The 25,845-nt window shown below is 42.0% G+C and overlaps 1 protein-coding gene across 8 annotated transcripts in view; it reads left to right on the top strand.

Moving 5' to 3' along the window:
- The window catches only part of LOC121292617 (60 kDa lysophospholipase-like), a 124,085-nt gene that overhangs the window by 62,975 nt on the left and 35,265 nt on the right, over nt 1-25,845 (top strand). For all 8 annotated transcript variants that reach the window (XR_005946300.1, XR_005946301.1, XR_005946302.1 and 5 more), the window contains 5 exons: nt 10,959-11,071; nt 15,847-16,032; nt 18,942-19,055; nt 22,481-22,600; nt 22,857-22,952. Coding sequence is in view for 5 of the 8 variants with exons in the window: in XM_041214815.1 (XP_041070749.1) it covers nt 10,959-11,071; nt 15,847-16,032; nt 18,942-19,055; nt 22,481-22,600; nt 22,857-22,952 (629 nt within the window). In the remaining 3 variants the exon portion in view is untranslated. The remainder of the gene's footprint in view (nt 1-10,958; nt 11,072-15,846; nt 16,033-18,941; nt 19,056-22,480; nt 22,601-22,856; nt 22,953-25,845) is intronic.

The following is a 25,845-nucleotide window of genomic DNA, read 5'->3' as shown; positions in this document are numbered from 1 at the left end:
ATTATCTTTCTTTCTTTTGTTTCTTATTTCTCTGAACTTCAGTCCATTTTCCACCACCTCACTACCGGTGAAAACACCCTCTCCATTGCACTTATTGTGCAATGTCTTAAAGGGACAACCGTCTTTTGATATCCCTCTCCCTCTCCTTTGTATGCACCCAGTGATGTGTTTAACCTTTTAACCTCTAATTACTGATTTAATCGCTTGTTGACTAGGAAATAGTTAATATCCTAACATGTCAGGAATAGTCCTTTCTTTCCTACTCCTTGATTGATCGTAATAGGATTTTTTTTAATTTATAAGGATGAAGGTGCCAACTCAGTCTGTACATAACTCTTTGTGCTGATTTCAAAGACCTCAGTCCAAAAGACTTTCTTGAGTTCAAGCAAAAAAAGTTTATTTTTAACTGAGCTAAAAACCCACCTAGATAAAGAAATAATAAAATATATTTTAAAAAGTAAACACACATCCTGACCTTTGCAACGCACGCATGTAAGCATGCAAATTTACAAGTTATACAGTAGAGGAAGTTAACTTTTGGCCCAATTAAGATTCAATGATAAAAGGCAAAAAAAAAAGTACACTGTTTGAATCCTTCGCTGGTGTTCATAGCTGAGGCAGTTTATTTAACGGGTCTGGTGTTTTCCCTGGAAACACTTTTTCAATTTTGAAGCATCCTCCAAACTTCTGTCTGTTGACTCCAGTATAATATAAGCAGGCAGAGTTTATTTTGATTGAAATTCTATTTCTCTGTAATGTATTCCAAACTGTAACAGAGCTCTGAGCTTGAGACAGCAGGGAGAGCGGTGGTGTTACTCATCCATTTTCAGGCGACGACTTCAGACTGTCCAAAAGCAACCAGGCTGTTGCAATAAAAGACATTTCAAAATGGTGATTCTGCTCACATGAGCTCTCTCCATAATGATTTGAGTATTCCACAGAAGGTAGTTGATTAGCACTTGTCTGGATAGATCATGACTATTGTGTTAGAGCCTAGGTGATTTTTTTTAAAATTATCCCAGCCATCACTTCTGATGGACCATTCTCCCATGTGATGTGCCAGGCAGAACATATCCACATCTATATAGCCATTGTCCTGGTAGACCTTCTGTCTCTGCCTGGGGGCTTGGAATGTTGCTCTAGTAATTCAAATGCTGAGAGCTGTTCATCTTTGAAGTAATTTTTGACATCAGGTGTGAAATTCCATAGGAGGTTTGCCTTGGCATATCCTAATTATAATCCACATTGGAAACTTCCAGAAACTGACAAGCTTAGATTTGCAGATGTGTCTGATGACCTGTGGCAGCCATCTTCAGTCATTGTCTTTGCTTGTTTTACAACTTCTTTTAAACAAATTCAGTATATATTTGATGAGTTGATGAGATTAAAGATTAACATTCCACATGCACATATCACGCCATGACAATGGTCTCAGTGGGGCACTAAGTTATTAGGAATTTGTTTTGATTTTTATTCTGGGTGCTATCTGTGTCCATGTAGTCAGACAGGGCAACATCTGACAGGCCGAACACAAGCCAGCATTGGTCTAGTTTAAATTGGCCAGATTCTGTATCTTGGTCAACTAGAAGTTGGTGTCTAGCAATATCATACATCATTGCATTTTCTGAAGGACTTTATTATCACAACACTTAAGAATTAGAATGTTTTAAAAAAAAAATGAATAAAATCTCTACTTGAATTATCAATGGTAGCTGCTCAAAGACTTTCTTAAAAAAAACTACAGAAAGTGATGTGATTTGAAAAAATTGTTTTGACATAAAAGAATGAAAATTAAGAACAGCTTACATAATGCCAAAAATCATAGAAGCTGATAAGATCATGTAGAAACACTTTTAAAGTGTTGCTTAAAAGTTTTACTTTCACTACATTCTGGCACAAATAAAAGCAATAGCCCTGATTTTAACTTGGGGTGGCAGTAGCATGGGCAAGCTCAAGGTGGGGAGTGAGCCATCCTCATCCAGGCAGTATGAAAAATATTGAACATCTTCCAAAGCAGAAATAACATCTGCAGTTCACTTAAATTTGATAGAGGTATTCAAAATCATGAGGGGTCTGGACAGAGTAAATAGGAAGAAGCTGTTCCCATTGGTGGCAGGGTCCAAAATCTAAAATCTTTCCCACCACCGAGATTAAATTGACTGGTCTTTATAGTTGGTGGGCTTATTTTACACCTTTTTTGAGCAAGGGTGTAACATTAGCAATTCTCCAGTCCTCTGGCACCACCCTTGTCTCTAAGAAGGATTGGAAGTGCCTTTGCAATTTCCAACCTTCCTTCTCTTGTGTCTTCAGATGCATCTCATCCGGTCATGGTGCTTTGTCAACTTTAACAGTACTAACATGGGAGCTAAGAAGAAGAGTTGGGTGATCAGTTTAACAGAAATAGTAACAGGAATATTTTGGCTAGTCAAGATGAAAACAGAAGTAATTCTGGAGCTTCTCCTACTGAATGGGTTACAGTTACTTATACCATATTGACTTCACTGGTAGTCAATCATTAGACTCTTGAAGACCCTGCAAATACTAGAGTTTCACATTGTGGCACCTCAGATCATATGTTAGTTGCTTTCCACAAGATCTATTTCAGTGGAATAAGGTTTTCCATATTTTTATTTCTTTTACCTCTCACCCACTTCTACTCACACTGGCCCTTATGGATTAAAATTACCCTGAATTTTTTGAAGAGGTGACCAGGTGTGTAGATGAGGGCAATGCATTTGATGTAGTCTACTTGGACTTCAGCAAGACTATTGATAAGATCCCGCATGGGCGACTGATAACGAAGGTAAGAGCCCATGGGATCCAAGGCTATTTGGCAAATTGGATCCAGAATTGGCTGAGTGGCAGGAACTAGAGGGTGATGGTCGAGGGGTGTTTTTGTGACTGGATGCCTGTGTCCAGTGGATCGGTGTGGCAAATGGAATTTAATCCGGATAAGTGTGTGAGGTGATGCACTTGGGCAGGACACGGGGAATACACAATGAATGGCAGGACCCTGGGAAGTACCAAGGATCAGAGGGGCCTTGGTGTGCATGTCCACCGGCCCGTTAAGGTAGTGGGACAGGTAGTTAAGTTGATTAAGAAGGCATATGGGATACTTGCCTTTATTAGCCGAGGCGCAGAATATAAGAAAAGGGAGGTTATGCTGGAACTGTATAAAATGCTGGTTAGGCCACAGCTAGAGTATTGCGTGCAGTTCTGGAATATGCATTATAGGTAGGATGTGATTGCATGAGAGAGAGCGCAGACATGATTTACCAGGATGTTGCCTGGGCAGGAGAGCTTCAGTTAAGAGGAGAGATTGGATAGATTGGGATTATTTTCCCTGGAGCAGTGGAGATTGAGGGGGGACATGATTGAGGCATATAAAATCGAGGGGCATAGATAGGGTAGACATGAAGGAACTTTTCCCCCTGGTGGAGGGATCAATATCCAGGGAGGCATAGATTTAGGGTAAGGGGCAGGAAGTTTAGAGAGGATGTGAGGAAGAATTTTTTTCACCCAGAGGGTGGTGGGAATCTGGAACTCTGCCTGAAAGGGTGGTAGAGGCAGAAACCCTCATAACATTTAAGAAGTATTTGGACGTGCACTTGCGATGCCATGGCATACAAGGCTATGGGCCTAGTGCTGGAAAATGGGATTAGAATAGTTAGGTACTTGTTTGACCAGTGTAGACAGATGGCGATTCCCTCTTCTCTCCCACCGCCACCCCCCCGCCCCCAAACACACACACACACACACACACACACACACACACACGCGAAGTCGGGCAGGTCGCTGAGTGGGTCTTAATTGGCCCGCCCACTCAAACTGGCAGCCGGCCCATTTTGGTGTCTGTCCGCCGCCGAGACGGTGGGGCCCGCACGCCATCCGAGGGCAAAATTCTGCCCCACTATGTGAAATGAGTTTGGGTGGTTTCAATTCAATTCCTAGTGAACATGGGTTCGCAGCACAAAACTGTTCACCTCAATCAATCAGAGGGGTAAGGAGGAGGGTGAAGTGCAAAATGGAAAATGAGATACTGACCTAGTTGGGGTGCTCCTTTGAGGTTGAAGTTTAGGCACACTGCAATGGTACAATAGAGGAGTAAGCTTTTCTCCACATCTAACCTATAAATACTTCATGTGGACTCTGTGCACTAGCAATGGGAAGGTTGTCATGTTTTATATTTTAGAATCATGGAGTCATAACAGCACAGAAAGCGGCCAATTGCCCTATAATCAAACCAGTTCTCTGTAAAGCAATACAGTCGGTCCCATTCCCTCACTATCCCTTTAGCCCTACAAGTTTATTTCTCTCAAGCATCTTTCCAATTTCCACTTGAAATCATAATGGTCTTCACTTCCATCAACCTCATAGGCAGAGTTCCAGGATCATTGCCACTCACTAATAAAAAAAAACTCTTCCTCATTCAATAGTATTTCTTGTTCAACCCTTAAATCTGTGTCCCTTCATCCTTCTACCATTAGCTAATGGGATCAGTATTTGTCTACCTGATCAAAACCTGTCAGTCTTCTACACCTCTTTCAAATTTCCCCTTAACCACATTTGTTCTAAGGAAAATAAACTTTTTGTTTGTTACTTATTGCTTATTAGTCCATTTCTCAATAGAAAGAATTTGAGAAGTGAAGTTACTTGTTTGGTTTTTAAGCATAGTGTGTTCTCAAGCTAAAAAGGGACTTTGACATGGGCTGGGGTGTTGGGGGGGCGGTGGTGTAATCAGATTCAGTGGTGAAATTTGGGGTTGAATTGGATAGATTCTTGAGGGGGAGAGGTTTGCAGAGCTTGGGAGAGGGACAGTGGATCGAGATTACCTGAACAGTTCTACCAAAGAGCAGGCACAAGCACAATGGGCCAAGCAACTGCCTGCCGAGTGGTATCTTTCTATGATTTAATAAGTTCAGATACTCGAAAGCTAGTGCTGATGGTGTTTTCCCTTAAGACTCTAAAAAAAAAAATACGCAATTCATTAGGGTGAGAATCTAGGTGGAGTAGGGGAACAAAGGTACTTGGAAGGACAAATACACCGATCAGTACAAGTTGCACAACTAGTTGGCGAGGCCATTAAAATAAAGCAAACCAAACATTAGGCTATATTTGTAGAGGGGTAGAATTGAAAAATATGGAAGTATCAACCTTGATACTGTGTGTACTGTGTGTAGTTCTAGTCACCATATTTTTTAAAAAGAGATGGAGGCACTGGAGAGGGTGCAGAGAAGATTATCAAGGATGATACCAGAAATGCGTGGGTATACATATTAAGAGGTGGCTGAGAGGTCCTTTAAAATTATGAAAGGCTTTGGTAGAATGGGTACAGAGGAAATGTTTCTACTGATGAGGAAGAGCAAAACTAGAAACCCTCAATATAAAATAGTCACCAAGAAATAAAATAGGAAAGTCAGAAGATGCTTTACCCAAAGAATAGTAATAATGTGGAACTTCCTACCACAAAGAATGGTTGAAGCAAATAGTACAGATGCAATTAAGAATAAACCAGACAAGCATATGACAGAGAAGGGACTAGATGGTTACTGGTGATATATTAAGATGAGGGAAGATTGGAGGATTCTTGAGTGGAGCAGAAATGCCACCATGACTGAATGGCCTGTTTCTGTGCCATATATCATACTTAACCCTACTAAATTGTCTCAGCTATCACAAAATACATCAGAAATCATTGTGTTGGAAAGTCCTTTATCCCTTTTCTGGTGTGAAGTGAGAGAGATAAAACAGTCGAGCAAAGGCATCTTGAAACAGGAATGACTTGAATAGGGTCAGGTTGTGAAATAGAATGCTGTAGTTCTTTTATGGAAGTGAAGAGGTTAGTAATGCCGAAAGTTAGTTGGAAGTCAGTTATAAATCATCTTGTTTAGGCAGAGTACAGTAATCCACTGCTATGGTTCTTTATATTATCTAAAGATAAGTCATATGGCTTGGGTTAAGTGAGTCCAATCATAACATCTGTTGTACACATTCATCTTACCGTGCCAAAGAAGCTCAATGATTTGTATCTGGCCTAATCTGACCAAGACATAGAATTTTCCCCGAAAGTTGTAAAATGTATGGTATTAAAATGCATGGCTAGAGCATTAGATTGCGAACCTAAGGCAAGACTATGAAAAGAGATAAAATTGGCAAGAATGCAGCTAGAGCAGAGATGAAAAGAGTTAGAACTCCAAGAATTAGAAAATGTAAGCGTCATGGAGGTCTACAGCACAGAAAAAGGCCCTTCGGCCCATCGAGTCTTTGACGGTCAAACATGTAACCTAACTGTTCTAATCCCATTGCCAGCTCTAGGCCCATAGCCTCTACCACCCTTCCAGGCAGAGTTCCAGATTCCCACCACCCTCTGGGTGAAAAAATTCTTCCTCACATCCCCTCTAAACTTCCTGCCCTTTGCCTTAAATCTATGCCCTCTGGCTATTGATCCCTCCACCAAGGGGAAAAGTTCCTTCCTATCTACCCTATCTATGCTCCTCAATTTAATATGCCTCAATCATGTCCCCCCCCTCAATCTCCTCTGCTCCAGGGAAAATAATCCCAATCTATCCAATCTGTCCTCAAAACTGAAGCTCTCCAGCCCAGACAACATCCTGGTAAATCACCTTTGTGCACTCTCTCGTGCAATCATGTCCTACCTATAATGCAGATTCCAGAACTGCACGTAATACCCTAGCTGTGGCCTAACCAGCATTTTATACAGTTCCAGCATAACCTCCATGTTCTTATATTCTGTGCCTTGGCTAATAAAGGCAAGTATCCCATATGCTGCCTTAATCACCTTATCTACCTGTGCCACTACCTTAACGGGCCGTTGGACACGCGCACCAAGGCCCCTCTGATCCTCGGTACTTCCCAGGGTCCTGCCATTCATTGTGTATTCTCCATGCCTCGTTTGTCCTGCCCAAGTGCATCACCTCACACTTATCCAGATTAAATTCCATTTGCCACACCAATCCACTGGACACAGGCATCCAGTCACGAAAACACCCCTCGACCATCACCCTCTGCTTCCTGCCACTCAGCCAATTTTGAATCCAATTTGCCAAATAGCCTTGGATTCCATGGGCTCTTACCTTCGTTATCAGTCGCCCATGCGGGATCTTATCAATAGTCTTGCTGAAGTCCAAGTAGACTATGTCAAGTGCATTGCCTTCATCTATACACCTGGTCACCTCTTCGAAAAATTCAATCAAATTGGTCAGACATGACCTCCCCTTAACAAGACCATGCTGGCTGTCCTTGATTAATCCCTGCCTCTCCAAGTGTAGATTAATTCTGTTCCTCAGAGTTGCTTCCAATAGTTTCCCCACCACTGAGGTTAGACTGACTGGCCTGTAGTTCCCTAGTTTATCCCTTCCTCCCTTTTTGAATGACCGGACCACATTGGCTGTCCTCTGGCAACTCTCCTGTGGCTAGAGAGGTATTTAAAATTATTGCCAGTGCCCCTATCTCTTCCCTTGCCTTACTCAACAGCCCGGGATACATTTCATCCGGGCCTGGAGATTTATCTACTTTTAAGCCTGCTGTACCACTTAGAACCTCCTCCCTTTCTATGCTAATTTCTTTAATTATATCTCAGTCCTTCTGCCTGATTTCCAAACCCACGTCGTCCCTCTCACTTGTGAACACCAACGCAAAATAATCATTTAGAAACCTACCTACGTCTTCTGGCTCCACACACAAATTACCACTATGGTCCTTAATGGGCCCTATTCCTAGTTATCCTTTTACTCTTAATATACGAAAAATAACTTTGCATTTTTCTTTATTTTACCTGCCAACGTTTTTTCATGCTTCCTTTTTGCTCTCCTAATTTTCTTTAAAAGCTCCCCCCTACCAAATCACTTGAATCAAAAGAAACCAAGGGCTGGAGGAAGCCAGTCGGGGATCTATACGAATATAGGGAACTAAGAGTGGTTCAGAGGCCTTAAAGGGGGCAATGAAGCCTGCAAAGATTCGAGTAACTAGGCAAGGGATACTTGCAATTGAAGAGGCTAGGAATATTCAGCAAAATTCTGCAGGGGTGCAGAGAGCTGAAGGATGTTCAGAGACCCAAAAAGAGATGATAGAACCTGTAAGGGTTGGAACAGCTAAGAAACAGCTGCCTGAATTTAAAAAGGCGAAAGTTAGGCCTGTAGAGTCAATGAAGGTCCAGGAAGAATCAGTAGAATTTAAAATTGGCAAGAGAATGACCTGGAAATTGGGTTAGTAGATTTTTTATGCAGAATTAAATGGGGACCAGGGGAGTTCCAAGACAAATAATGAAACCGTGAGGGAGATGCTCCACCTAGCTGCAGAGCCACTTGAAGTTAAAAGAGCCAAAGACAGGCCAGCAGAAACAAGAGGTCCATGAGGGGCCTATGAAGTTTAAAAAGAAGAATAGGTCAATGGCCTGTTTGTCAGGCAGCCTCAAGGTAGATCTAAACAGAGAGGAATTCCCAAACAGAAAAGCAGATAGTGAGGGAGGTGCCTCACCCATTTGAAGAGCCACAAGGGAGTACAGCAGGAGCTGAACATCCACTTGGAGGTGGTAATGTTCCAGGAGATGTATTGATGTAAAACTCTCGAAGTGTAGTACCAGAACAGAATCCATACAGGTGAATGTCAAAGCATAATCCACTAACCTCCGCACAGTTAAATCTGTAAAAATACCTGGGGTTTGAACCAGTAAATCATGAGTTGTGGAGATGGATATGAAACAGTTAAGCCTGACAAGAACAGCTCAGTCCAACAGCCAAACAAACTTGCATAGTGACAGCCTTTGTGGAAGATAGCACGAGGCTAGGACCAGGGAAAGGCACAGTATGCTCCAGAACTAGTTCTGTTGAAGGGTCATGAGGACTTGAAATGTCAACTCTTTTCTTCTCCGCTGATGCTGCCAGACCTGCTGAGTTTTTCCAGGTAATTCTGTTTTTGTTCCAGAACAGCTTGGCTGTAATTAGCAATTTGGGGGCTAACAGTCAAGCCCTGTAGATGATACCTAATCCAGCATTACAGCAAGGGACAGACACAGGGTTACTGACCAGAGATGACTACCATGAGAGGTAAGGCAACTTTGAAACCCTGATACCAAGCTAATCTGTAAATGAATGTAACCAACCACCTGAAAGAATAAAAAGAACCAATGTTCAAGCAGGTTATGCAAGGCCTAAAACAGATTTGGGTTGTTCTGGTATTGACTAAGGCTGAGAATGAATGGGAGTAAGTGTGTTTGTTGTTTTATATTTGTTTTTTCTTTGTAATGAAATGAGAATGAATGTTATTTCATTTTGGGTGGGTGGGAGGTGTCAGTGAGACAGCCTACGTGATGTCAGAGCGAGAGCAGCCCACAACCTATAACTAACTACAGACACATTGAACTGTTTAAAGAAGACCTGTTTTTAAAAAAAAATACAAGAAAAGACAGTGATCAGAAGATGGCTGATATTGCAAAGGGACCTTTTCCTATGTGGATTATACCGACAGACCTGTTCTGAGAGGACATGGCATTTCACACCTGGGGAGGTGTCAAGGCCAACTTCAAACAGAGATGCTTGAAAGGAAGGCATAAAAATGCAAAAGGCTGGACTTTTAAATCATTGTTTCTGTGAAGGCAATTGAAACTGTCCCCCAACCAACTACACCCCAAGACCATCTCCTATTAATTTTTTTCTCAGGGGGTGTCAAAGTCTCTGAGAGGAAAGCAAAATGGATTTTGGATGCAAGGCCTGCCTATTGAAGTCCCTCCAGGAAATACATGGAGAAATGAATTTAAAACTGGCTCTGAAAACCAGTGTTGGATAGAGCAGAAAAACATATGAATTAGGAGCAGTAGGCCACAGCCCCTCGAACCTGCTCCACCATTCAATAAGATCATGGCTGATCTGATTTTAACCTCATATTCCTGCCTTCCCCTGATAACCTTTCACCCCCTTGCTTATCAAAAATCTATCTACCTCTGCCTGAAAGATATTCAAGGACCCTGCCTCAACTACCTTTTCAGGAAGAGAGTTCCAAAGCCTCTTAAACCCCTGAGAGGAAAAAAAAATCCTCATCTCTGCCCTAAATGGGTGACCCCTTATTTTGGAACAATTACCCCAAATTCTAGATTTTCCCACAAAAAAGAAACATCTTCTCCACATCCACCCTGTCAGGATCGCTCAGGGTCTTTATACATTTCAATTAAGTTACTTCTTACACTTCTAAATCCCAGCAGATACAAATGTAGTCTGTTGAGCCTCTCCTCATAAGATAACTCACCCATTCCAGGTATTAATCTGGTAAACCTTCTCATAAATGCAATAGAAGTAGTTCAATCTTTCCTTAAATAAGGAGACCAATACTGTACACAGTACTCCAGGTGTGGTCTCACCAATGCTCTGTATAACTGAAGTGTAACCTCCCTGCTCTTGTTTATTGCAAGGGGAGTTGAATATGATAACATTCTATTAGTTTTGCTAATTACTTGCTGCCCTTACATATTAACCTTTCGTGATTTCATGTGCCAGGTCACCCAGATCCCCATGCATCTCAGAGCTCTACGATATCTCTCTGCTTAGATAATATGCCTCTTTTTTATTCGCCCTGCCACAATGGACAGCCAAACACTTTCCTTCATTATACTCTATTTGCCAGATCTTTGCCTACTCACCTAACCTATCTTTATCCTTTTGTAGCCTCGTTAAGTCCCCTTCACAACTTATTTTCCTACCTAACTTTGTGTTATCACATTTAGCAACCATAACATTTGTCCCTTCATCCAAATCGTTTATATAAATTGTGGAGTTGACGCCCCAGCACTGATCACTGTGGCACACCACTTGTCACACCGTGGGAACCAGACAATAAGCCATTGATTCTCTCCTCTCTCTCTCTCTCTCACACTAACTAATTAGTGCAATTTTTTCTTTCTGTTTTTTAAACTGCAAGTGCAGTGAAATTGTGTTTGTTTTCTTTAGTCAACTGGGACACCGTCTGGAGACCAAATGCAACTAAAAAGTTTATGGTGCACACCGATATGAATCGAAATGTGGGACTGATAAGGTTATTCCCAGGAATCACACTTGCCACGGTAACTAATTAAAGATAATTGAATGATCAAAATGGAATTGAAATTACAGGCTGCATTTTTCCCTTCAAGACTGGAGTTAGGAATGTCATGATCCCATCTCCTGGGTGGTGATGCACGCCCAACGTATTTTCACCCCACTGAGTTAGGGGCAGGCTGGAGTTGGTGTTGGCCTCTTCCACAGCAGGGCCCAGGCAGAAACGGAGATGGGTGGATACCGAGGCAGGCAGATTAGAAGACCCTCCTCCATTACCTGGGACATCGGCCCAGTTCAGCAGATAAGTGTGAGGCACCCTTACCTGGTATGTTCCCTCACCCATGCCCTACCCACCCCCATTACCCCCAAACCGCTCATGGGCCTCCATATTCTACGATTGCTTTCCATGCCCTCGTATCACCCCTCATTTAACCCCCACCACTCAGCCAATGCCCACTCATCCAGTATCTACTATGTTCAGAACTCTTGAGCCCTGCAATAACATTGGGAATTCTTTGAGGTACTCAAAAAACTATAAAAATGAACAGTCATTCAAAGCCACTTCAAAAAAAGCCACAATTCTATTATGTAGTTATAAAACCATCAAGATAAACAAATTAATTGTCCCCTTGACAGCTGTTATCAACAACCTCTGCTGAGCTAAATCCATTATTGGGGTTTGGAGCGTTGCCAAGCATTCATAATGGTATTCCATTTCAGGACTGTATAAACAAAACCTCCAGAGCTGAATACATTTAAGATTTGAAGTCATTCAAAGAACTCAGACACCTGTTCAAGTTCTGAAGCAGGGAAACAGCGACCTGAGTTGGTCAATGAAAAGACTAAATTACAGGGGACACTTGACGCTGTCAAATCTGAATAGCAATATTCAGTGCAGAAGAACAGTTTACCCAGTTGATAATGTACTCTAATGCATCTGAAGACTTACAACTTTCACGATACTGGCCATTTTAATGATCACTTATAAGAACAAAGTTCTATCATCAATCACTGCATTAAAGACATATTTAACTTATTATACAGCAATTAATTATGACGTGAAGTTTGCAGCACCTTTTGAAGTCAAAAGGTTCCTGACTCCAGGCTAGGGTTCCCCCATGATTTACAACACCTCTGCTGTATACCACGTTGCTTTCAGGAATGGGCCCAACTCCATGAAAATTGCTGGATGTCTGAAATGCCCAGCTCCACTATGGACCTGACAGGGTGTGACGATAGCATGTGGGTCTGCAGCCCCACACCTTTATCCCACACTACTGAAAAATGGCTGTCAGCAGGAATGCGGGCAGGAATTCTAGAATCGGGTCCCTTCTGGCATTTTTAAAGCCTGCCCGGTGTTTCTTGTCCTGAGGCAGAGCCAATAAAGTCCTGTTCTACGTATTAGAGTTAATAAGAGGCATAAGTAATACTTGTATTTTTAAAGTGGTGGTGATGGGAACAATGGCAAAAGGCCTGGTATTGGTAACGCCAGCATGAGATATGATATAGAAGTGACAAAAAAATTATTTGAAAGTAAGCAAAATTGCTCTGCATTGAAATGACAAAGAAATGTGTATTGAAGTTGGATGAACTGGGCCAAGATTTACAAAATCTGGTGAGCAGAATACAAAACTAAGAATTCAGGTCGACACCCTTGAGTCACTACTTTTGTTAATATATAATTCTGCATCAATTTTTAAGAGGTCAATTATCTAATTGAACTGTCATAAAAATATTTAATTGTTTTCTATATTAATTTTTGATTGCAGCAAAGGTTTGTTATATAAACTTGTTGCTTGGACTTGACAAAACAGCTGATGTTTTTGCAACAATATTCGGGAGCAAGCTTATTCCGAAGCTCTGCTGCTGTCTTACAGCTATACCCATGTAAAATCATCTCCAAAGAATGCACATCTTTTTCAATTGATTTGAATGAAATTTGCATCTGAGCCCCTTATCTGTGTAATTACAAAATTGATGTGGCAACAGAATAAATAGCTGTTTTTAAGGTGCTTCCTCATGTGGAGGGAACATCATTAAGCAAGATCATACTCTGTGCCAAATGGCAGGTTGCATAACCTCACTGGCAGAGGCCTGGGAATAGGACACTGGGCACGAGTCTTGAGTCTTGCAATTTTGGTAGAAAGAGAGGGTGCATCCTAGGAAAATCATTGAGGAAGAAAGGGAATGGCAACATCTGAATCTGCCAGTTATCCACCCATGTACATTTTGACCCAAATTTCAATGAGGGTGGGGTGGGTGGAAGTAGACAACTTTTCCACTTGTCCCTCTGAAGTCTGCTGTTAGCTTTGAGGAGTGGGGAGCCTAAGGGACATTGTCGGGCAAGTAGGAAATTCCAGCCAGTGTTTCCATTAGGCTCCAAACACCAGTGGGAGCAAAGCCGAAGAGGACTCAGTTATCAGTTTTGTTCCCCTGCAGGAACAAATAATTTTGTACTCTTTAACCTTTGACCCCGTAAGGGCCTCTAGCTCCCTGCAGAGTGCTGTGATGGGGCATGTGGCTACATATCCACCCATTTCGGTTATATAAATAGGAACATAAGAGCAGGAGTAGGCCATCTGGCTTGTCGAACATGCTCCGCCATTCATTTAGATCATGCCTGATCAACTACCACCTTCCTGTGCTACCTCCATATCTCTTGATGTCATTAGTATCTAGAAATCTATCGATGTCTGCCTTGAACATGCTCAATGATTGAACTTCCAGAGGCCTCTAGATAGAGAATTCCAAAGACTCACCACCCTTTGAGTGAAGATGTTCCTGCTCAGCTCAGTCTTAAATGGCCTGCTCCTTATTCTGAAACTCTGTCCCCTGGTTCTAGAGTCCTGGTTCTAGAGTCCCCTGGATGAAGGGGATCATCCTATCCAAATTTACCCTGCTACATCCTGTAAGAATTCTGTACGTTTTAATGAATTCACCTCTCGTTCTTTGAAACTCTAGAGAATACAGTTCAGTTTCCTCAATCTCTTAAGACAATCCCGCCATCCCAGGGATTAGTCTGGTGAACCTTCCTTGCACTCCTTCTATGGCAATTATATCCTTCCTTAGGTAAGGAGACCAAAACAGTACACAATACTCCAGGTGTGATCTCAACAAGGCTGTATACAATTTCAGCAAGACATATTTACTCCTGTACTCAAATCCCTTGCGTTGAAGGCCACAATGCTATTTTCCTTCCTAATTGCTTGCTGCACCTGCATGCTAGCTTAAAGTGACTCATGAACAAGGACACCCAGGTCCATTTGGACATCAATGCTTCCCAATCTCTCTCCATTTAAGAAATACTCTGCCTTTTCTGTTTTTTCTACCAAAGTGGATAACTTCACACGTATTCATATTATATCCCAATGGTCATGTTCTTGTTCATTCACTTAGCCTGTCCAAGTCCCCTTGAAGCCCCCTTGCATGCTCCTAACAACTTAAATGATCCCATACCTGGAATCTGGAATGAGGTCAATGCAGATGGCCTGCAGTTCTGCACTATACTTGCAACAATGAACCAAAGACCCCAAAATTTCCAGGTCGTCAAGTCCATGGTTGTCATTCAATTTCCGGTTACACAGGAAAGATTGATAATAGCTGGATGGCTACAGGTTTCTCAAAGTGCAAATGTTCTTATTGATTGATGTAAGGTATATTAGACTTCACAAAATGAATCCATGCTTAGGATAATTGAAGTTGCTGGGGCATTGCCACTTTTACTGCTTTTGGCATCTATTCCACACCTTGATCAATATGTCCTACATAAGAGTATGTTATTTTAGAGCTATTCCATTTTAATCATGTTGACCATGAAATTGTGGGAATCACTTACAAACAGCTTCTGAAGTATGAGTACGTAGTGTAGATTTGGTATAGTGTTAGCTGTTGGTTGACCCTTTTTGTATTTGTTCATGGGTTGCGAGTGTCACAGGCAGGGTCAGCACTTATTGCCCTTAAGCAGGTGGTAGCGAGCCATCTTCTTGAACCATGCAGTCCGTGTGGTGTAGGTACGTCCATAGTGCTGTTTGTGAGGGAGTTCCAGTGACTGTGAAGGAACAATGATATAATTCCAAGTCAGGATGGCAAGTGAGAGGAACTTGCACGGGGTGTTCCTGTGCTATTGTTCTTCCAGATGGTGGAGGTTGCGTATTTGGAAAATGTTGTGAAAGGAGCCTTGGTGAGTGGCTACATTGCATTTTGTAGGTGATAAACAATTGTGTCACTGTCTGCTGGTAGTGGAGATTGTAAACATTTGAGGTAGCGGATGGGATGCCGATCAACAGTCTACTTTGTATTGGGTGGTGTTGAGCTTGTTGTTGGAACTACGTTCATCCGGGCCAAAATGCTGGAACTCCCTTCCTAACAGCACTGTGGGTATATCTACACCACATGGACTACAGCAGTTCAAGGAGGCAGCTCACCATCACCTTCTCAAGTGCAGCTAGGGATGGGTAATAAATGCTGGCCCAGCCAGCAAAGCCCACATCCCGTGAATGAATTTAAAAAAAAAAATCACACACCTGACTTTTCCCTTATAGATGGTGGGCAGACTTTGGAGAATCATGAGGTGAATTCCCAGGCTCTGACCTTTTTACGATATGAACTTTCTGCCGTCATCTTAATTGTGCAGATAAGATGTAATTTTACTTTCAAAGGATTAATTTAGTGGTTAAAAGTGAAAACTTCATTTAGATTTTACAATTGTTTTGATGCAGTAGAGTTCAGTAATACTGAAAGACATAGCAAGGAATCTGTTTTATGAAGTTTGTGTCCATTTATAGCTACATCATCTTTTCAGGTGCGAGCATTTCTGCAACCACCAATGGAAGGAATTGTATTGGAGACCTATGGAACAGGGAATGCTCCAGATAATCGTCCTGATATATTGGAGGAATTTAAGAAAGCTGTTGATCGTGGAGTGTTGATAGTAAATTGCACTCAGTGTTTGAGGGGCTCTGTTAGTCAATCATATGCAACAGGGAAGGTGAGTCACTGATCTTAAATATTATGGCTAGGATTTTCCATTGCTGTGCCCTCCAGAACAGGATTTTTCATCTATTCATTTTAATGGGTAGAACATCAGCTGGGGAACACAGGGGTAGATATTGTTGCCCTTCGCTCATTATTTGCTCCTCCAAAGGTTGATTGAATTAGAAAATGGTTTTCTGTTTTTTAAAGATTAAATAAGTCTGCACCATGGTTCTTTAAGTAACTGAACATTATGATCTGGGCTTTTCTCTGGACTGTGGTGGCAGAGGGAATGAGGCAGACAATAAAGCAAGCAATTCTGCTGCCTTCTGAGATGCTAACCTTGACCACATTGGTTTTCCAACCCTGGGATTATCACCATGCTGGAGGTAGCTCCCCTGTCATGCCAGTAATAATAGAAGGGTGCAGCTACAGCACCCACCAGTGGTGGAAGCTGATGGCACACTCTTGCGTCTGAGTCAGAAGACTGTGGTTCACGTAGCACTCCAGGTCATGAGTACAAAAACCAAAGCTGAAACCCCAGTGCTATACTGTCAGAGATGCCATTTTTCGGATGAAAAGTTGATCAGTGGCCCAGTCTGCCCTTTTGGGGTGGATGTAAAAGATCCCAAGGCACTATTTTGAAAAATAGCAGAAGTGTTACCTAGTGTTCTGGCCAATATTTATCCCTCAGTCAACATCACAAAAAAAGGTTATTTGGTCATTGTCACATTGCTGTTTGTAGGAGATTGCAATATGCAACTTGGCTGCTACATTTCCTACATTCCAACAGTCACAACACTTCAAAAGTACTTTTAAATTGCACTTGGGGTTCTTTGTACCCCAATTTGCTTATTACAAGTGACCAATTACCTGAAGCAGGCAGTTACTCCAGCATGGGAAGATGGTGGCATTGTGGTAATGTCGCTGGACCAGTAATTCAGAGGCCGAGGCTAATGCTACAGTGTGCTTGCACACGAACAGGGGAGAGAGCTCACCGTGAGTGAGATACAGCCAGAGTTGGTGTGCGTATTGGCAATTTGGTGCACAATGGGAATTCGGTACATAGGGGAAGAGATGCTCTTTACATTTTTTTTCTAGGATATCCAACTTAAATCTTCAGAGAGTAGTCTTTCCCTGCTGCAGCAATAGAGGCTACAAGGGAAAGGAATGACTGGTAAGTAGTGGGTCAGGTCGGGTAAGTATTTACTACTTTAACCGCTAATAGTTTATGGTCTTTTTGTGGTTTATAGTTTGTATATTCTATAGTAACGAAGATCAGGAAGGGCCCTAGAGTAATTGATTTAAAAGGTTTAATTTAAAGGGATAAGTCATGGCAGGAGAGCTCAAAGCCATGGTATGCTTCTCGTACTCCGTGTGGGAAGCCAGGGACATTTCTGGTGCCTGGGACCAGCATGTGTGCAGGAAATGTGTCCAGTTCCTGGAAGCTCGGGGTTTCAGAGCTGGTGACTCTCATGGAGCATCCATGAGTCTGAGAGCATCATGGACAGCACAGTTAGAGAGGTGTCCACACTGCAGCTGAAGGGACTTGAAGGAAGGGAACGGGTGACCACCAGGCAGTCCAAGAGAAACAGGCAGGTAGTTCAGGAATCCCCTGGGGTCCTGCTCACAAATCAGTATTCCATTTTGGAGGCTGATGAGGGCGCTAGTTCCTCCAGGGAGTGCAGACAGAGCCAAGCTTCTGGAACCATATGGAGCCTGTGTATCGGAGGGGAGGAAAGCAATAATAGGGGATTCTATAGTCAGGGGAGCAAATAGGCTGTCAACGTGACTCCGGGATGGTATGTTCCCTCCCTGGTGCCAGGGTCTGGAATGTAACTGAACAACTGCAGGGCATCCTGAAGGGGGAGGGTGATAAGGCAGAGGTCATGGCACATATTGGTACCAATGACATAGGTAGAAAGAGGGATGAGGTCTTGCATCAAGAATTCAGGGAGTTAGGCAGTAGACTAAAAAGCAAGACCTCTCTGGTTATAATCTCCGGATTACTCCCAGTGCCACGTGCTAGCAAGCTCAGAAATAGGAGAATAATGCACTGGGTTCAAATCCTGCCACAGTAGCTGTTGGAATTTAAACACAATTAATAAGTTCAATTAATTTTTAAAATCTACAATTGAAAGCCAGTATCAGTAATGGTGACCATGAAACTATCATCAGTTATTGTGCAAACCCATTTGGTTCACAAATGTCCTTTAGGGAAAGCACTCTCCATCCTTACTTGGTCTGGCCTACATGTGACTTCAGACCCACAATGTGGTTGACTCTTAACTGCTCTGGAGGGCAATTAGGGATGGGCAACAAATGCTGACTTTGCCAATGATGCCCACATCCTATGAAAGAATAAATTTTTAAAACAAGTTCTAAAGCCCCTAGCCAAGATGTTGGAGGTGAGAGCATTGGTGAGAGTGACCACCTCATTTCTGGGTTACTTCTGCCCCATTTATGCTTGATGAAGGGTAATAACATCAGCTGTAATTTGGCTTAATCAAATGTGTTGATCATAGAACTGCTATTACCTTGATTTCTGTTTTCAACTACCTGTCAATTAACAAAAAAGTAAAATTATTACCAGTTAATAGAATTCTTCAGCTGCTCTGTTGGCACAACCATTTAAAAGATGGTTGGGTGGAGCACAATGCACTCCCGTGTTCCTGTTTTGTCTGTGGCTTGATGACACAAGGTATACCATTGAATCTGTCACTCCAGCTGATTACAGGACCGGATGCAACAGAGAATTGGCTCAAATTATCTTAAGTCGCTCTGTGTTGGACTTATTTAGCATTAATTCCAAGAATTTATACTTAGAGGCCTATATTTCAATCTCTTTCAGACTGATTTCATCATGTGCTCTTCCTCTTATTTTAGCTGGAACTTGTTTTAAGTCCCGTGAACTTTCGATTTCAGGCTCTCACTGATGTAGGTCTCATTCCTGGATGTGATATGACACCTGAAGCTGCTTTGGCCAAACTGTCCTATGTACTGGGTAAGACTGAACTGAAGATACAAGAAAAGAGGAAGGTAATGTGTTTCAGTCAAAAATAATGTTCCAGCGCTGTGCACACACATACTTTCTAAAAGCTTACTTTTTAGCTCTGATGAGCAGGCATCTCCCTCAAAGGATTTGCACCATATTTTTCTTGAGCTGTTCACTGCAAGGACTGTCCAATAGCTCATTGGTAAATATCTTTTCCCCTCCATCCCTGCAGTGAAACACCTTGGGCTGGATTGTCCCAGTGGGCTTCTGAACACTTCTGTCAGGCTGAAATGTGGGTCAGAAGTCCGTTTTCGTGGGATTTTCCCTGGGACAGCCAATTAATCGCCAAAGGGTGGACTTGCTATCCTATTAAGTGCAGGCTTTTGAAGCAGGAGGCTTTCCAGCTAGAAAGGAGCATTTGTTCCAGTATAAGCTAAGTGAAGGTGAGGGTGCTTAAAATGGAGGTGCCCTCTCTCCAACTGTTTTAAATTTAAAACATAAAAATGGCTATTTCAGCCAGACTTCCACTGTGGAGGGGGTGCCCCTCTATATGATGGCCTGTGGCTGCAGTGGCATTCAGGTAGGCAGAGAGGTCTGCTGGACCTGCATGGAGCGCAGGCCTGCTGCCAAGAGGCCGTCTCCAAGCAAGAAACTATTGGAAAATCCCAGCCAACCTCCTTGAATTGACCTTAATTAACTGTTAACAAATTGGATCAGCCACCACCCATCCCACTTCCACAAAAATGGCCCTGGGGTAGATTGGACTGGCATGCAGGCTGATGGAACTAATTTTATCATTCATCTGCCTCTGATCCGTGCCCCAATGGCACCTAAAAATCAAGTCTGTAGTTTGTTATTGGCAATAGCCGAACAAGATAAGAATCTGGCATATGATATGTCACAGGACATGTTCGTGTGTAATGTTACAGAGCACTGTATAGGGATGGATAATAAATGCTGGCCTGGCCAGTGATACCCACATCCCATGAACAAATACAATGTAGGTTACACAGTTTTTTTTATGTTTCTGTCCCTGAAGAATTGATCTGTGTGAGGAGGAGGGCTTTCATTTAGAATCACATAGTGACCTGGAATTTCTTTAAATGGAGTAGACATAGCAGCTGGAGTGGCTCAGTGGGTAGTTTTCCTGCCTCTGAGCCAGAAGGCCCCAAGTTCAAGTGCCACTTCAGGACTTGTTGGTCACGAAAGAACCCAGCCACTGGTGCAGGCAGACCAGTGTGCATTGACCCCAGCCTAGATAAATGAGGGTTAGCTGTAGCATGGCACCCAGCTGTAAAACCACCCTCCAAATCTAAAAGTGTGATAGTTGAAATGAGGAATGATCAACCAGTATTGTGGTGACCCCATTTAATATGGGGAAAAAGCTGAAAGATGAAGGAAGGAAGGGGTGAGCAGCAAGTTATGCCAGAATTCAGTGCAAGTTTACAGGAAACTTAAGCTAGTAATATATTTTATAGTTAAACAACACTATAAAAGTTTAGTGACACACTAACCTCTCCAATCCTAAATGCGTGGGTCCAAGTCGTTTCTGAATCTCAGAATTTTCTGAATTATAGAATGACATTAGAATGCTGAACCACAACTGTGTGAACTGGAAAACATCGTAGATATAAATATTTACCTGAAACGTAAAACACTATAAAGCAGTGATAAAAATGGTTTTACTTATCCAAATATCTTCTGTGTTTCCTATCCCAAAGTGCTGTACTAAAATGATGTCAGTGACATCGAGGGAGCAGGCATTTATTCCATACTAGGAATTGCTAGGTCCTACTCAGAAAAAATTTCAGACAACTGGTGTTCTGGACAATAGATTTCCAGAATGGAGAGATTACAATGTATAAATGTCTCTGCGGAGTCAATAAATAACCTTGATTTCTGGTGTGGCAAATTCATTTAGCTCTGTTTTAGCATAAGCCTTCATGTATTAGCATATTTTATTGTTATAAAAAGGCATATCTTTTAAGGAGTGAAATTGAACTTTTTCTCTGAAATTCCGCATTTCCAATGAATTCAGTTGTAGTCCCTTTATCTCTTTTACCTGTCGCTTCAGTTGATTCCCTTTTGAAGGAAAATTTTTTACAAAACTTCAATTAAGTATACAATTGAGAAGAGAGAAATATGTGTAGAAATTCCTTTCACATGAAGAGAATACGACTATTAATTAAATCAAAGGAAAAAAGCTCTTTGATTTTCTGATCCAAATGTACAACCTGATCTTTAAGTGAATGAAATGAGCTACTAGTTGTAGCGGTGTACTTAGAGTATTTAAAGCATATTATTGTGCTTGGGTGGAAAGGATGACCTGAGTACACCAGGTAGAGGAAAATCAAATAGGAGTGCATGAGAAACAAGACTGGACAAATTTTAGTCAGTGTAAGTTTATTGGTGGAAAATTAAAAGGATTTTGGTAAACATGTACAGTTCTCCTCACTTGATTTTCTTTGGTTGATTTACACTCAAGTATCCATGCCCAAGAGGAAAATCTGCCTCTTCATGGGTGTGGAAGTTCCTGTGACAAATATAATGGACTAGAGTTTGTTGGAGCAGCAGGTTCATAGCATGTCTGGTTGATTAGACTTTTTCCTGCACCCTTGGCTGAAAATCTTTTCAATCTGTTTAGTTGCTGGAATTGTGAGCCAATTGTGAGCATGGCAAAAGCAGCTGGGACCTTGATAAACAATGGGACAACAGAATATTTTTGTAAGCAATGGGATTTGAGGATTGAGAAATAAAACAAGGAGGGTGAATTGGAGTGGATGATATCAATGTCAAATCAGGTACAGGAAGAGATATGAAAAGATGCAAAGGAGGATTGGATTAAAGGCAAGAAGAAAGGCAAAAAGGAAAAGAAAACTAAGATTGAAAAACTTAAAATTTGACATTTTTAAAATCCCTAACAAGTATTCACTGAAGAAATGAGACTCCAAATTTTTAATTGTTCCCTCTCCAGGAGAGGGAGATTGATTGGCAGTCATTAGCAATTATATTTTGTTAATAGGGCATTTCAACTGTTAATTACTAGACTTGATTTTCTGTAGCATGTTTAAAGGGCAAATGCAACAACTTCATGAAATTCATGGGTAGATTCAGGATGAGGTGCTGTTTTCACAAAGCTAAAAGTAGCTGCAATTGTCCAGCCAACTTGTTGCGATTCATAATTCATGAGGCATATCTTCCTCACCATAAGTTGTTGGGAGATTTGCACATTAATAATGGTGTTCATCGTTCACATACCATTATTTTCTCAATTTTGGTCTGATATTTTTGTCCAGTTTGAAATGTTAATTGCTTGGCATTCACTTAACCATATTTGTATAACTTAATTGCATTGAGCACACCTTTAACAGATGTTGCAAACAATTGAGTGTTTTAATTTGAGACTTTAACTTGAATGTTGCAAAATCACAATTATGCAACTAATAGGATTTATTTCACTTTCTCCCAGATGCTGTCTGAAAACCTGAGAGGAGAAATGAGTGCAGCACTTGGGGAGGCAAAAATTTCTCTTCGAGACAGTCGATTTATTCAAGCAATTGCCAGATCTCTCAGTGTCAGCTGCAAAGAGGTAAACATTATAGTCCAGATGCTGTAACGGACTATAGTTATAAAATTGACCCTGCTATTTGACATTCTTAATATTTTTTTAAACCCCTTTAAAACTGCACTGCTTTTGTGGCAAAATGATCAGATCAGGAACTTCTAGTTCATATGATTAATATATTGTACTGCTCTCTAAAAATATTTTTAATATTTGAAATTTTTTAATCAAAGAATATTGAATGATTTGACATGTAACAAGCTGCTATTTTTTAAAACAATAGGAACTGGAGGCTATCCGTGATGCTCTGACTCCTTCGTTGGCTTGTGCAGCTGCGAAGGCCGGCGATATTGGTGCATTGGAAGCTATACTCGATATGGTAAAAAAAAAGAAAAAAACAACAATACCTGCAAAAACCGAAACAAAACGGAGTGTTGGGGATGCTCGGCAAATTAGACAGCACCTGTGGAGAAAACAGGAGATACAAATTTCAGCATGGATCATTTGTGAAAATTGTTCTGACCAAGGGTCCAAACCCGACTGTTGACTCCATTTTCTCCAGCGATACTGTCTGACCTGCTGACTGTTGCCAGCATTTTCTGTGTTTGTTTTATAGAATAGAAAGGTTTCACTAAGTGGCTTTGTAATTCCTGAATTTTCCAGTGGATTTTGTAGTTAAAGCTAGCTTCATCAATTAACATCTACAAGACTCAAAACTATTTACATAGAAATCACATTACAGAAACTGGTCATTTAGCCTAAGTAATCTGAGTGTTGTTTATCTTCCCATACAAGCAGTAGGCTGAATCATGTTTTTACATAGGGCTTTTCCATTGTGGCATGTTGACATACAGTTTTTATCTTAAAAGGTGCCTTTAGAAATTGAAGTTAATAGTGTAGAAATTGTGCCATGTGCAAGAGTTTTAATATCAACTCTACCTCTGGAGGTCCCCAGCATCATAGATGCCAGTCTTCAGCCAATTTGATTCACTCCACATGATAGCAAGAAACAGCTGAAGGCACTTGATACTGCTAAGGCTAATGGCCTTGATAACGTTCCGGCAATAGTACTGAAGACTTGTGCTCTAGAACTTGCTGCGCCCCTAGCCAAGTGCCCCTGTGCGGCTACAACACTGGAATCTACCTGGCTATGTGGAAAATTGCTCAGGTATGTCCTGTACACAAAGCAGGACAAATCCAATCTGGCCGATTACCACACCATCAGTCTACTCTCCATCATCAGTAAAGTAATGGAAGGGGTCATCAACAGTGCTATCAAGTGGCACTTGCTTAGCAATAACCTGCTCGCTGATGCCCAGTTTGGGTTCCGCCAGGGCCACTCAGCTGCTGACCTCATTACAGCCTTGGATCAAACAAGGACAAACGAGTTGAACTCCCGAGGTGAGGGGAGAGTGACTGCCCTTGGCATCAAGGCTGCATTTGACAGAGTGTGGCATCAAGAAGCCCTAGCAAAACTGGAGTCAGTGGGAATCAGAGGGAAACCTCTCCATTGGTTGGAGTCATACCTAGCACAAAGGAAGATTGTTGTGGTTGTTCGTGGTCAGTCATCTCCGCTCCAGGACATCACTGCAGGAGTTCCTCAGGGTAGTGTCCTCGGCCCAACCATTGTCAGCTTCTTCTTCAATGACCTTCCTTCTATCAGAAGGTCAGAAGTGGGGATGTTCGCTGATTGCACGATGTTCAGCAGCATTCATGACTCCTCAGATACTGAAGCAGTCCATGTCCAAATGAAGCAAGACCTAGACAATATATAGGCTTGGGCTGACAAGTGGCAAGTAACATTCGTGCCACACAAGTGTCAGGCAGTGACCATCTCTCAACAAGTGAGAATCCAACCATCGCCCCTTGATGTTCAATGGCATTACCATCACTGAATCTCCCACTATCAATATTGAGGGGGTTACCATTGACCAGAAACTGAACTGGATGAGCCATATAAATACTGTGCCTACAAGAACAGGTCAGAGGCTAGGAATTGTGTGACGAGTAACCTACCTCCCTGACTCTCCAAAGCCTATCCACCACCTACAAGGCACAAGTCAGGAATGTGATGGAACACTCCCCACTTGCCTGGATGAGTGCAGCTCCCACAACACTCAAGAAGCTTGATGCCGTCCAGGACAAAGCAGCCTGCTTGATTGGTATCACATCCACAAACATTCACTCCCTCCACCACCAACGCACAGTAGTAGCAGTGTGTATCATCTACAAGATGCACTGCAGGGTATTCACCTAGGCTGCTTCTTCAGCACCTTCTAAACCCATGACCACTACCATCTAGAAGGACAAAGGCAGCAGGTAGATGGGAACACCGCCACCTGGAAGTTCCCCTCCAAGTCACTCAACATCTTGACTTGGAAATGTATCGTCATTCCTTCACTGTCACTGGGTCAAAATCCTGGAACTCCCTAACAGCATTGTGGGTGTACCTACACCACATGAACTTCAGCGGTTCAAGAAGGCAGCTCACCACCATCTTCTCAAGGACAACTGGGGATGAGCAATAAGTGCTGGCCTAGCCAGTGAAGCCCACATCCCATGAATGAATAATAAGAAAAAACATGTCTCTTTAGTTTGATTACTCTTGGAATTCTGTGCTGGAGCATCTATACACTTATAGTACAATCTGGGTAATACTGACACAATCATCTAATGAAAAAATACCAAATAACAAGTGAACAAAATATATATTAAGCAATCCTTTATCCGTGGTCTTATATGGGCTTCCTAATTCCTGTTAAAAGCATTGCTTTAGCACCCCTGAGTTTAGGAGGAATAAAAGTAAATCAAACTCTGTTCCCAGTCCAGATTGCTGTTCAGAAACTTCTGCCAGGAAGTTCCTGCTTGTAGATTTTGGATGAAGATATGATCAGGTTATTACTGTTGAATAGCCTGCCAATACTCACCATCTAGGCTCACACGTAAAGGAGCAGAGTCAGTGAGGTACCAGAGAACGCTGCTAGAACTGTAGTTCAGAAGTGTCCAGTGAGGTTGAATATGACACTGAGATTGTGAACTGTCTGGTTCAGCCAGATACACTGGACCTGGAGGCCATTCAGTGGGGACAACACAAACGTTTTTGGCTTGGGTAAAGATGATGACCCCAGTCTTTCTGATGTTCAGGAAACTGGTTCATTCAAGACTTGAGAAAACCACAAACAAGAAAAGTCCATTTGGTCCATCAAGCACACTTCTCACTTTAGCCCCCTGAAGGACGGTTCTTCGTAAACATGTCCTCATCTTTGAAGATA

This window comes from Carcharodon carcharias, chromosome 20, assembly GCF_017639515.1.
Source record: "Carcharodon carcharias isolate sCarCar2 chromosome 20, sCarCar2.pri, whole genome shotgun sequence".
Taxonomy (NCBI): Eukaryota; Metazoa; Chordata; class Chondrichthyes; order Lamniformes; family Lamnidae; genus Carcharodon; species Carcharodon carcharias.
Note: the sequence above shows the minus strand (reverse complement) of the source record. Positions and strands in the feature narration are given on the sequence as shown.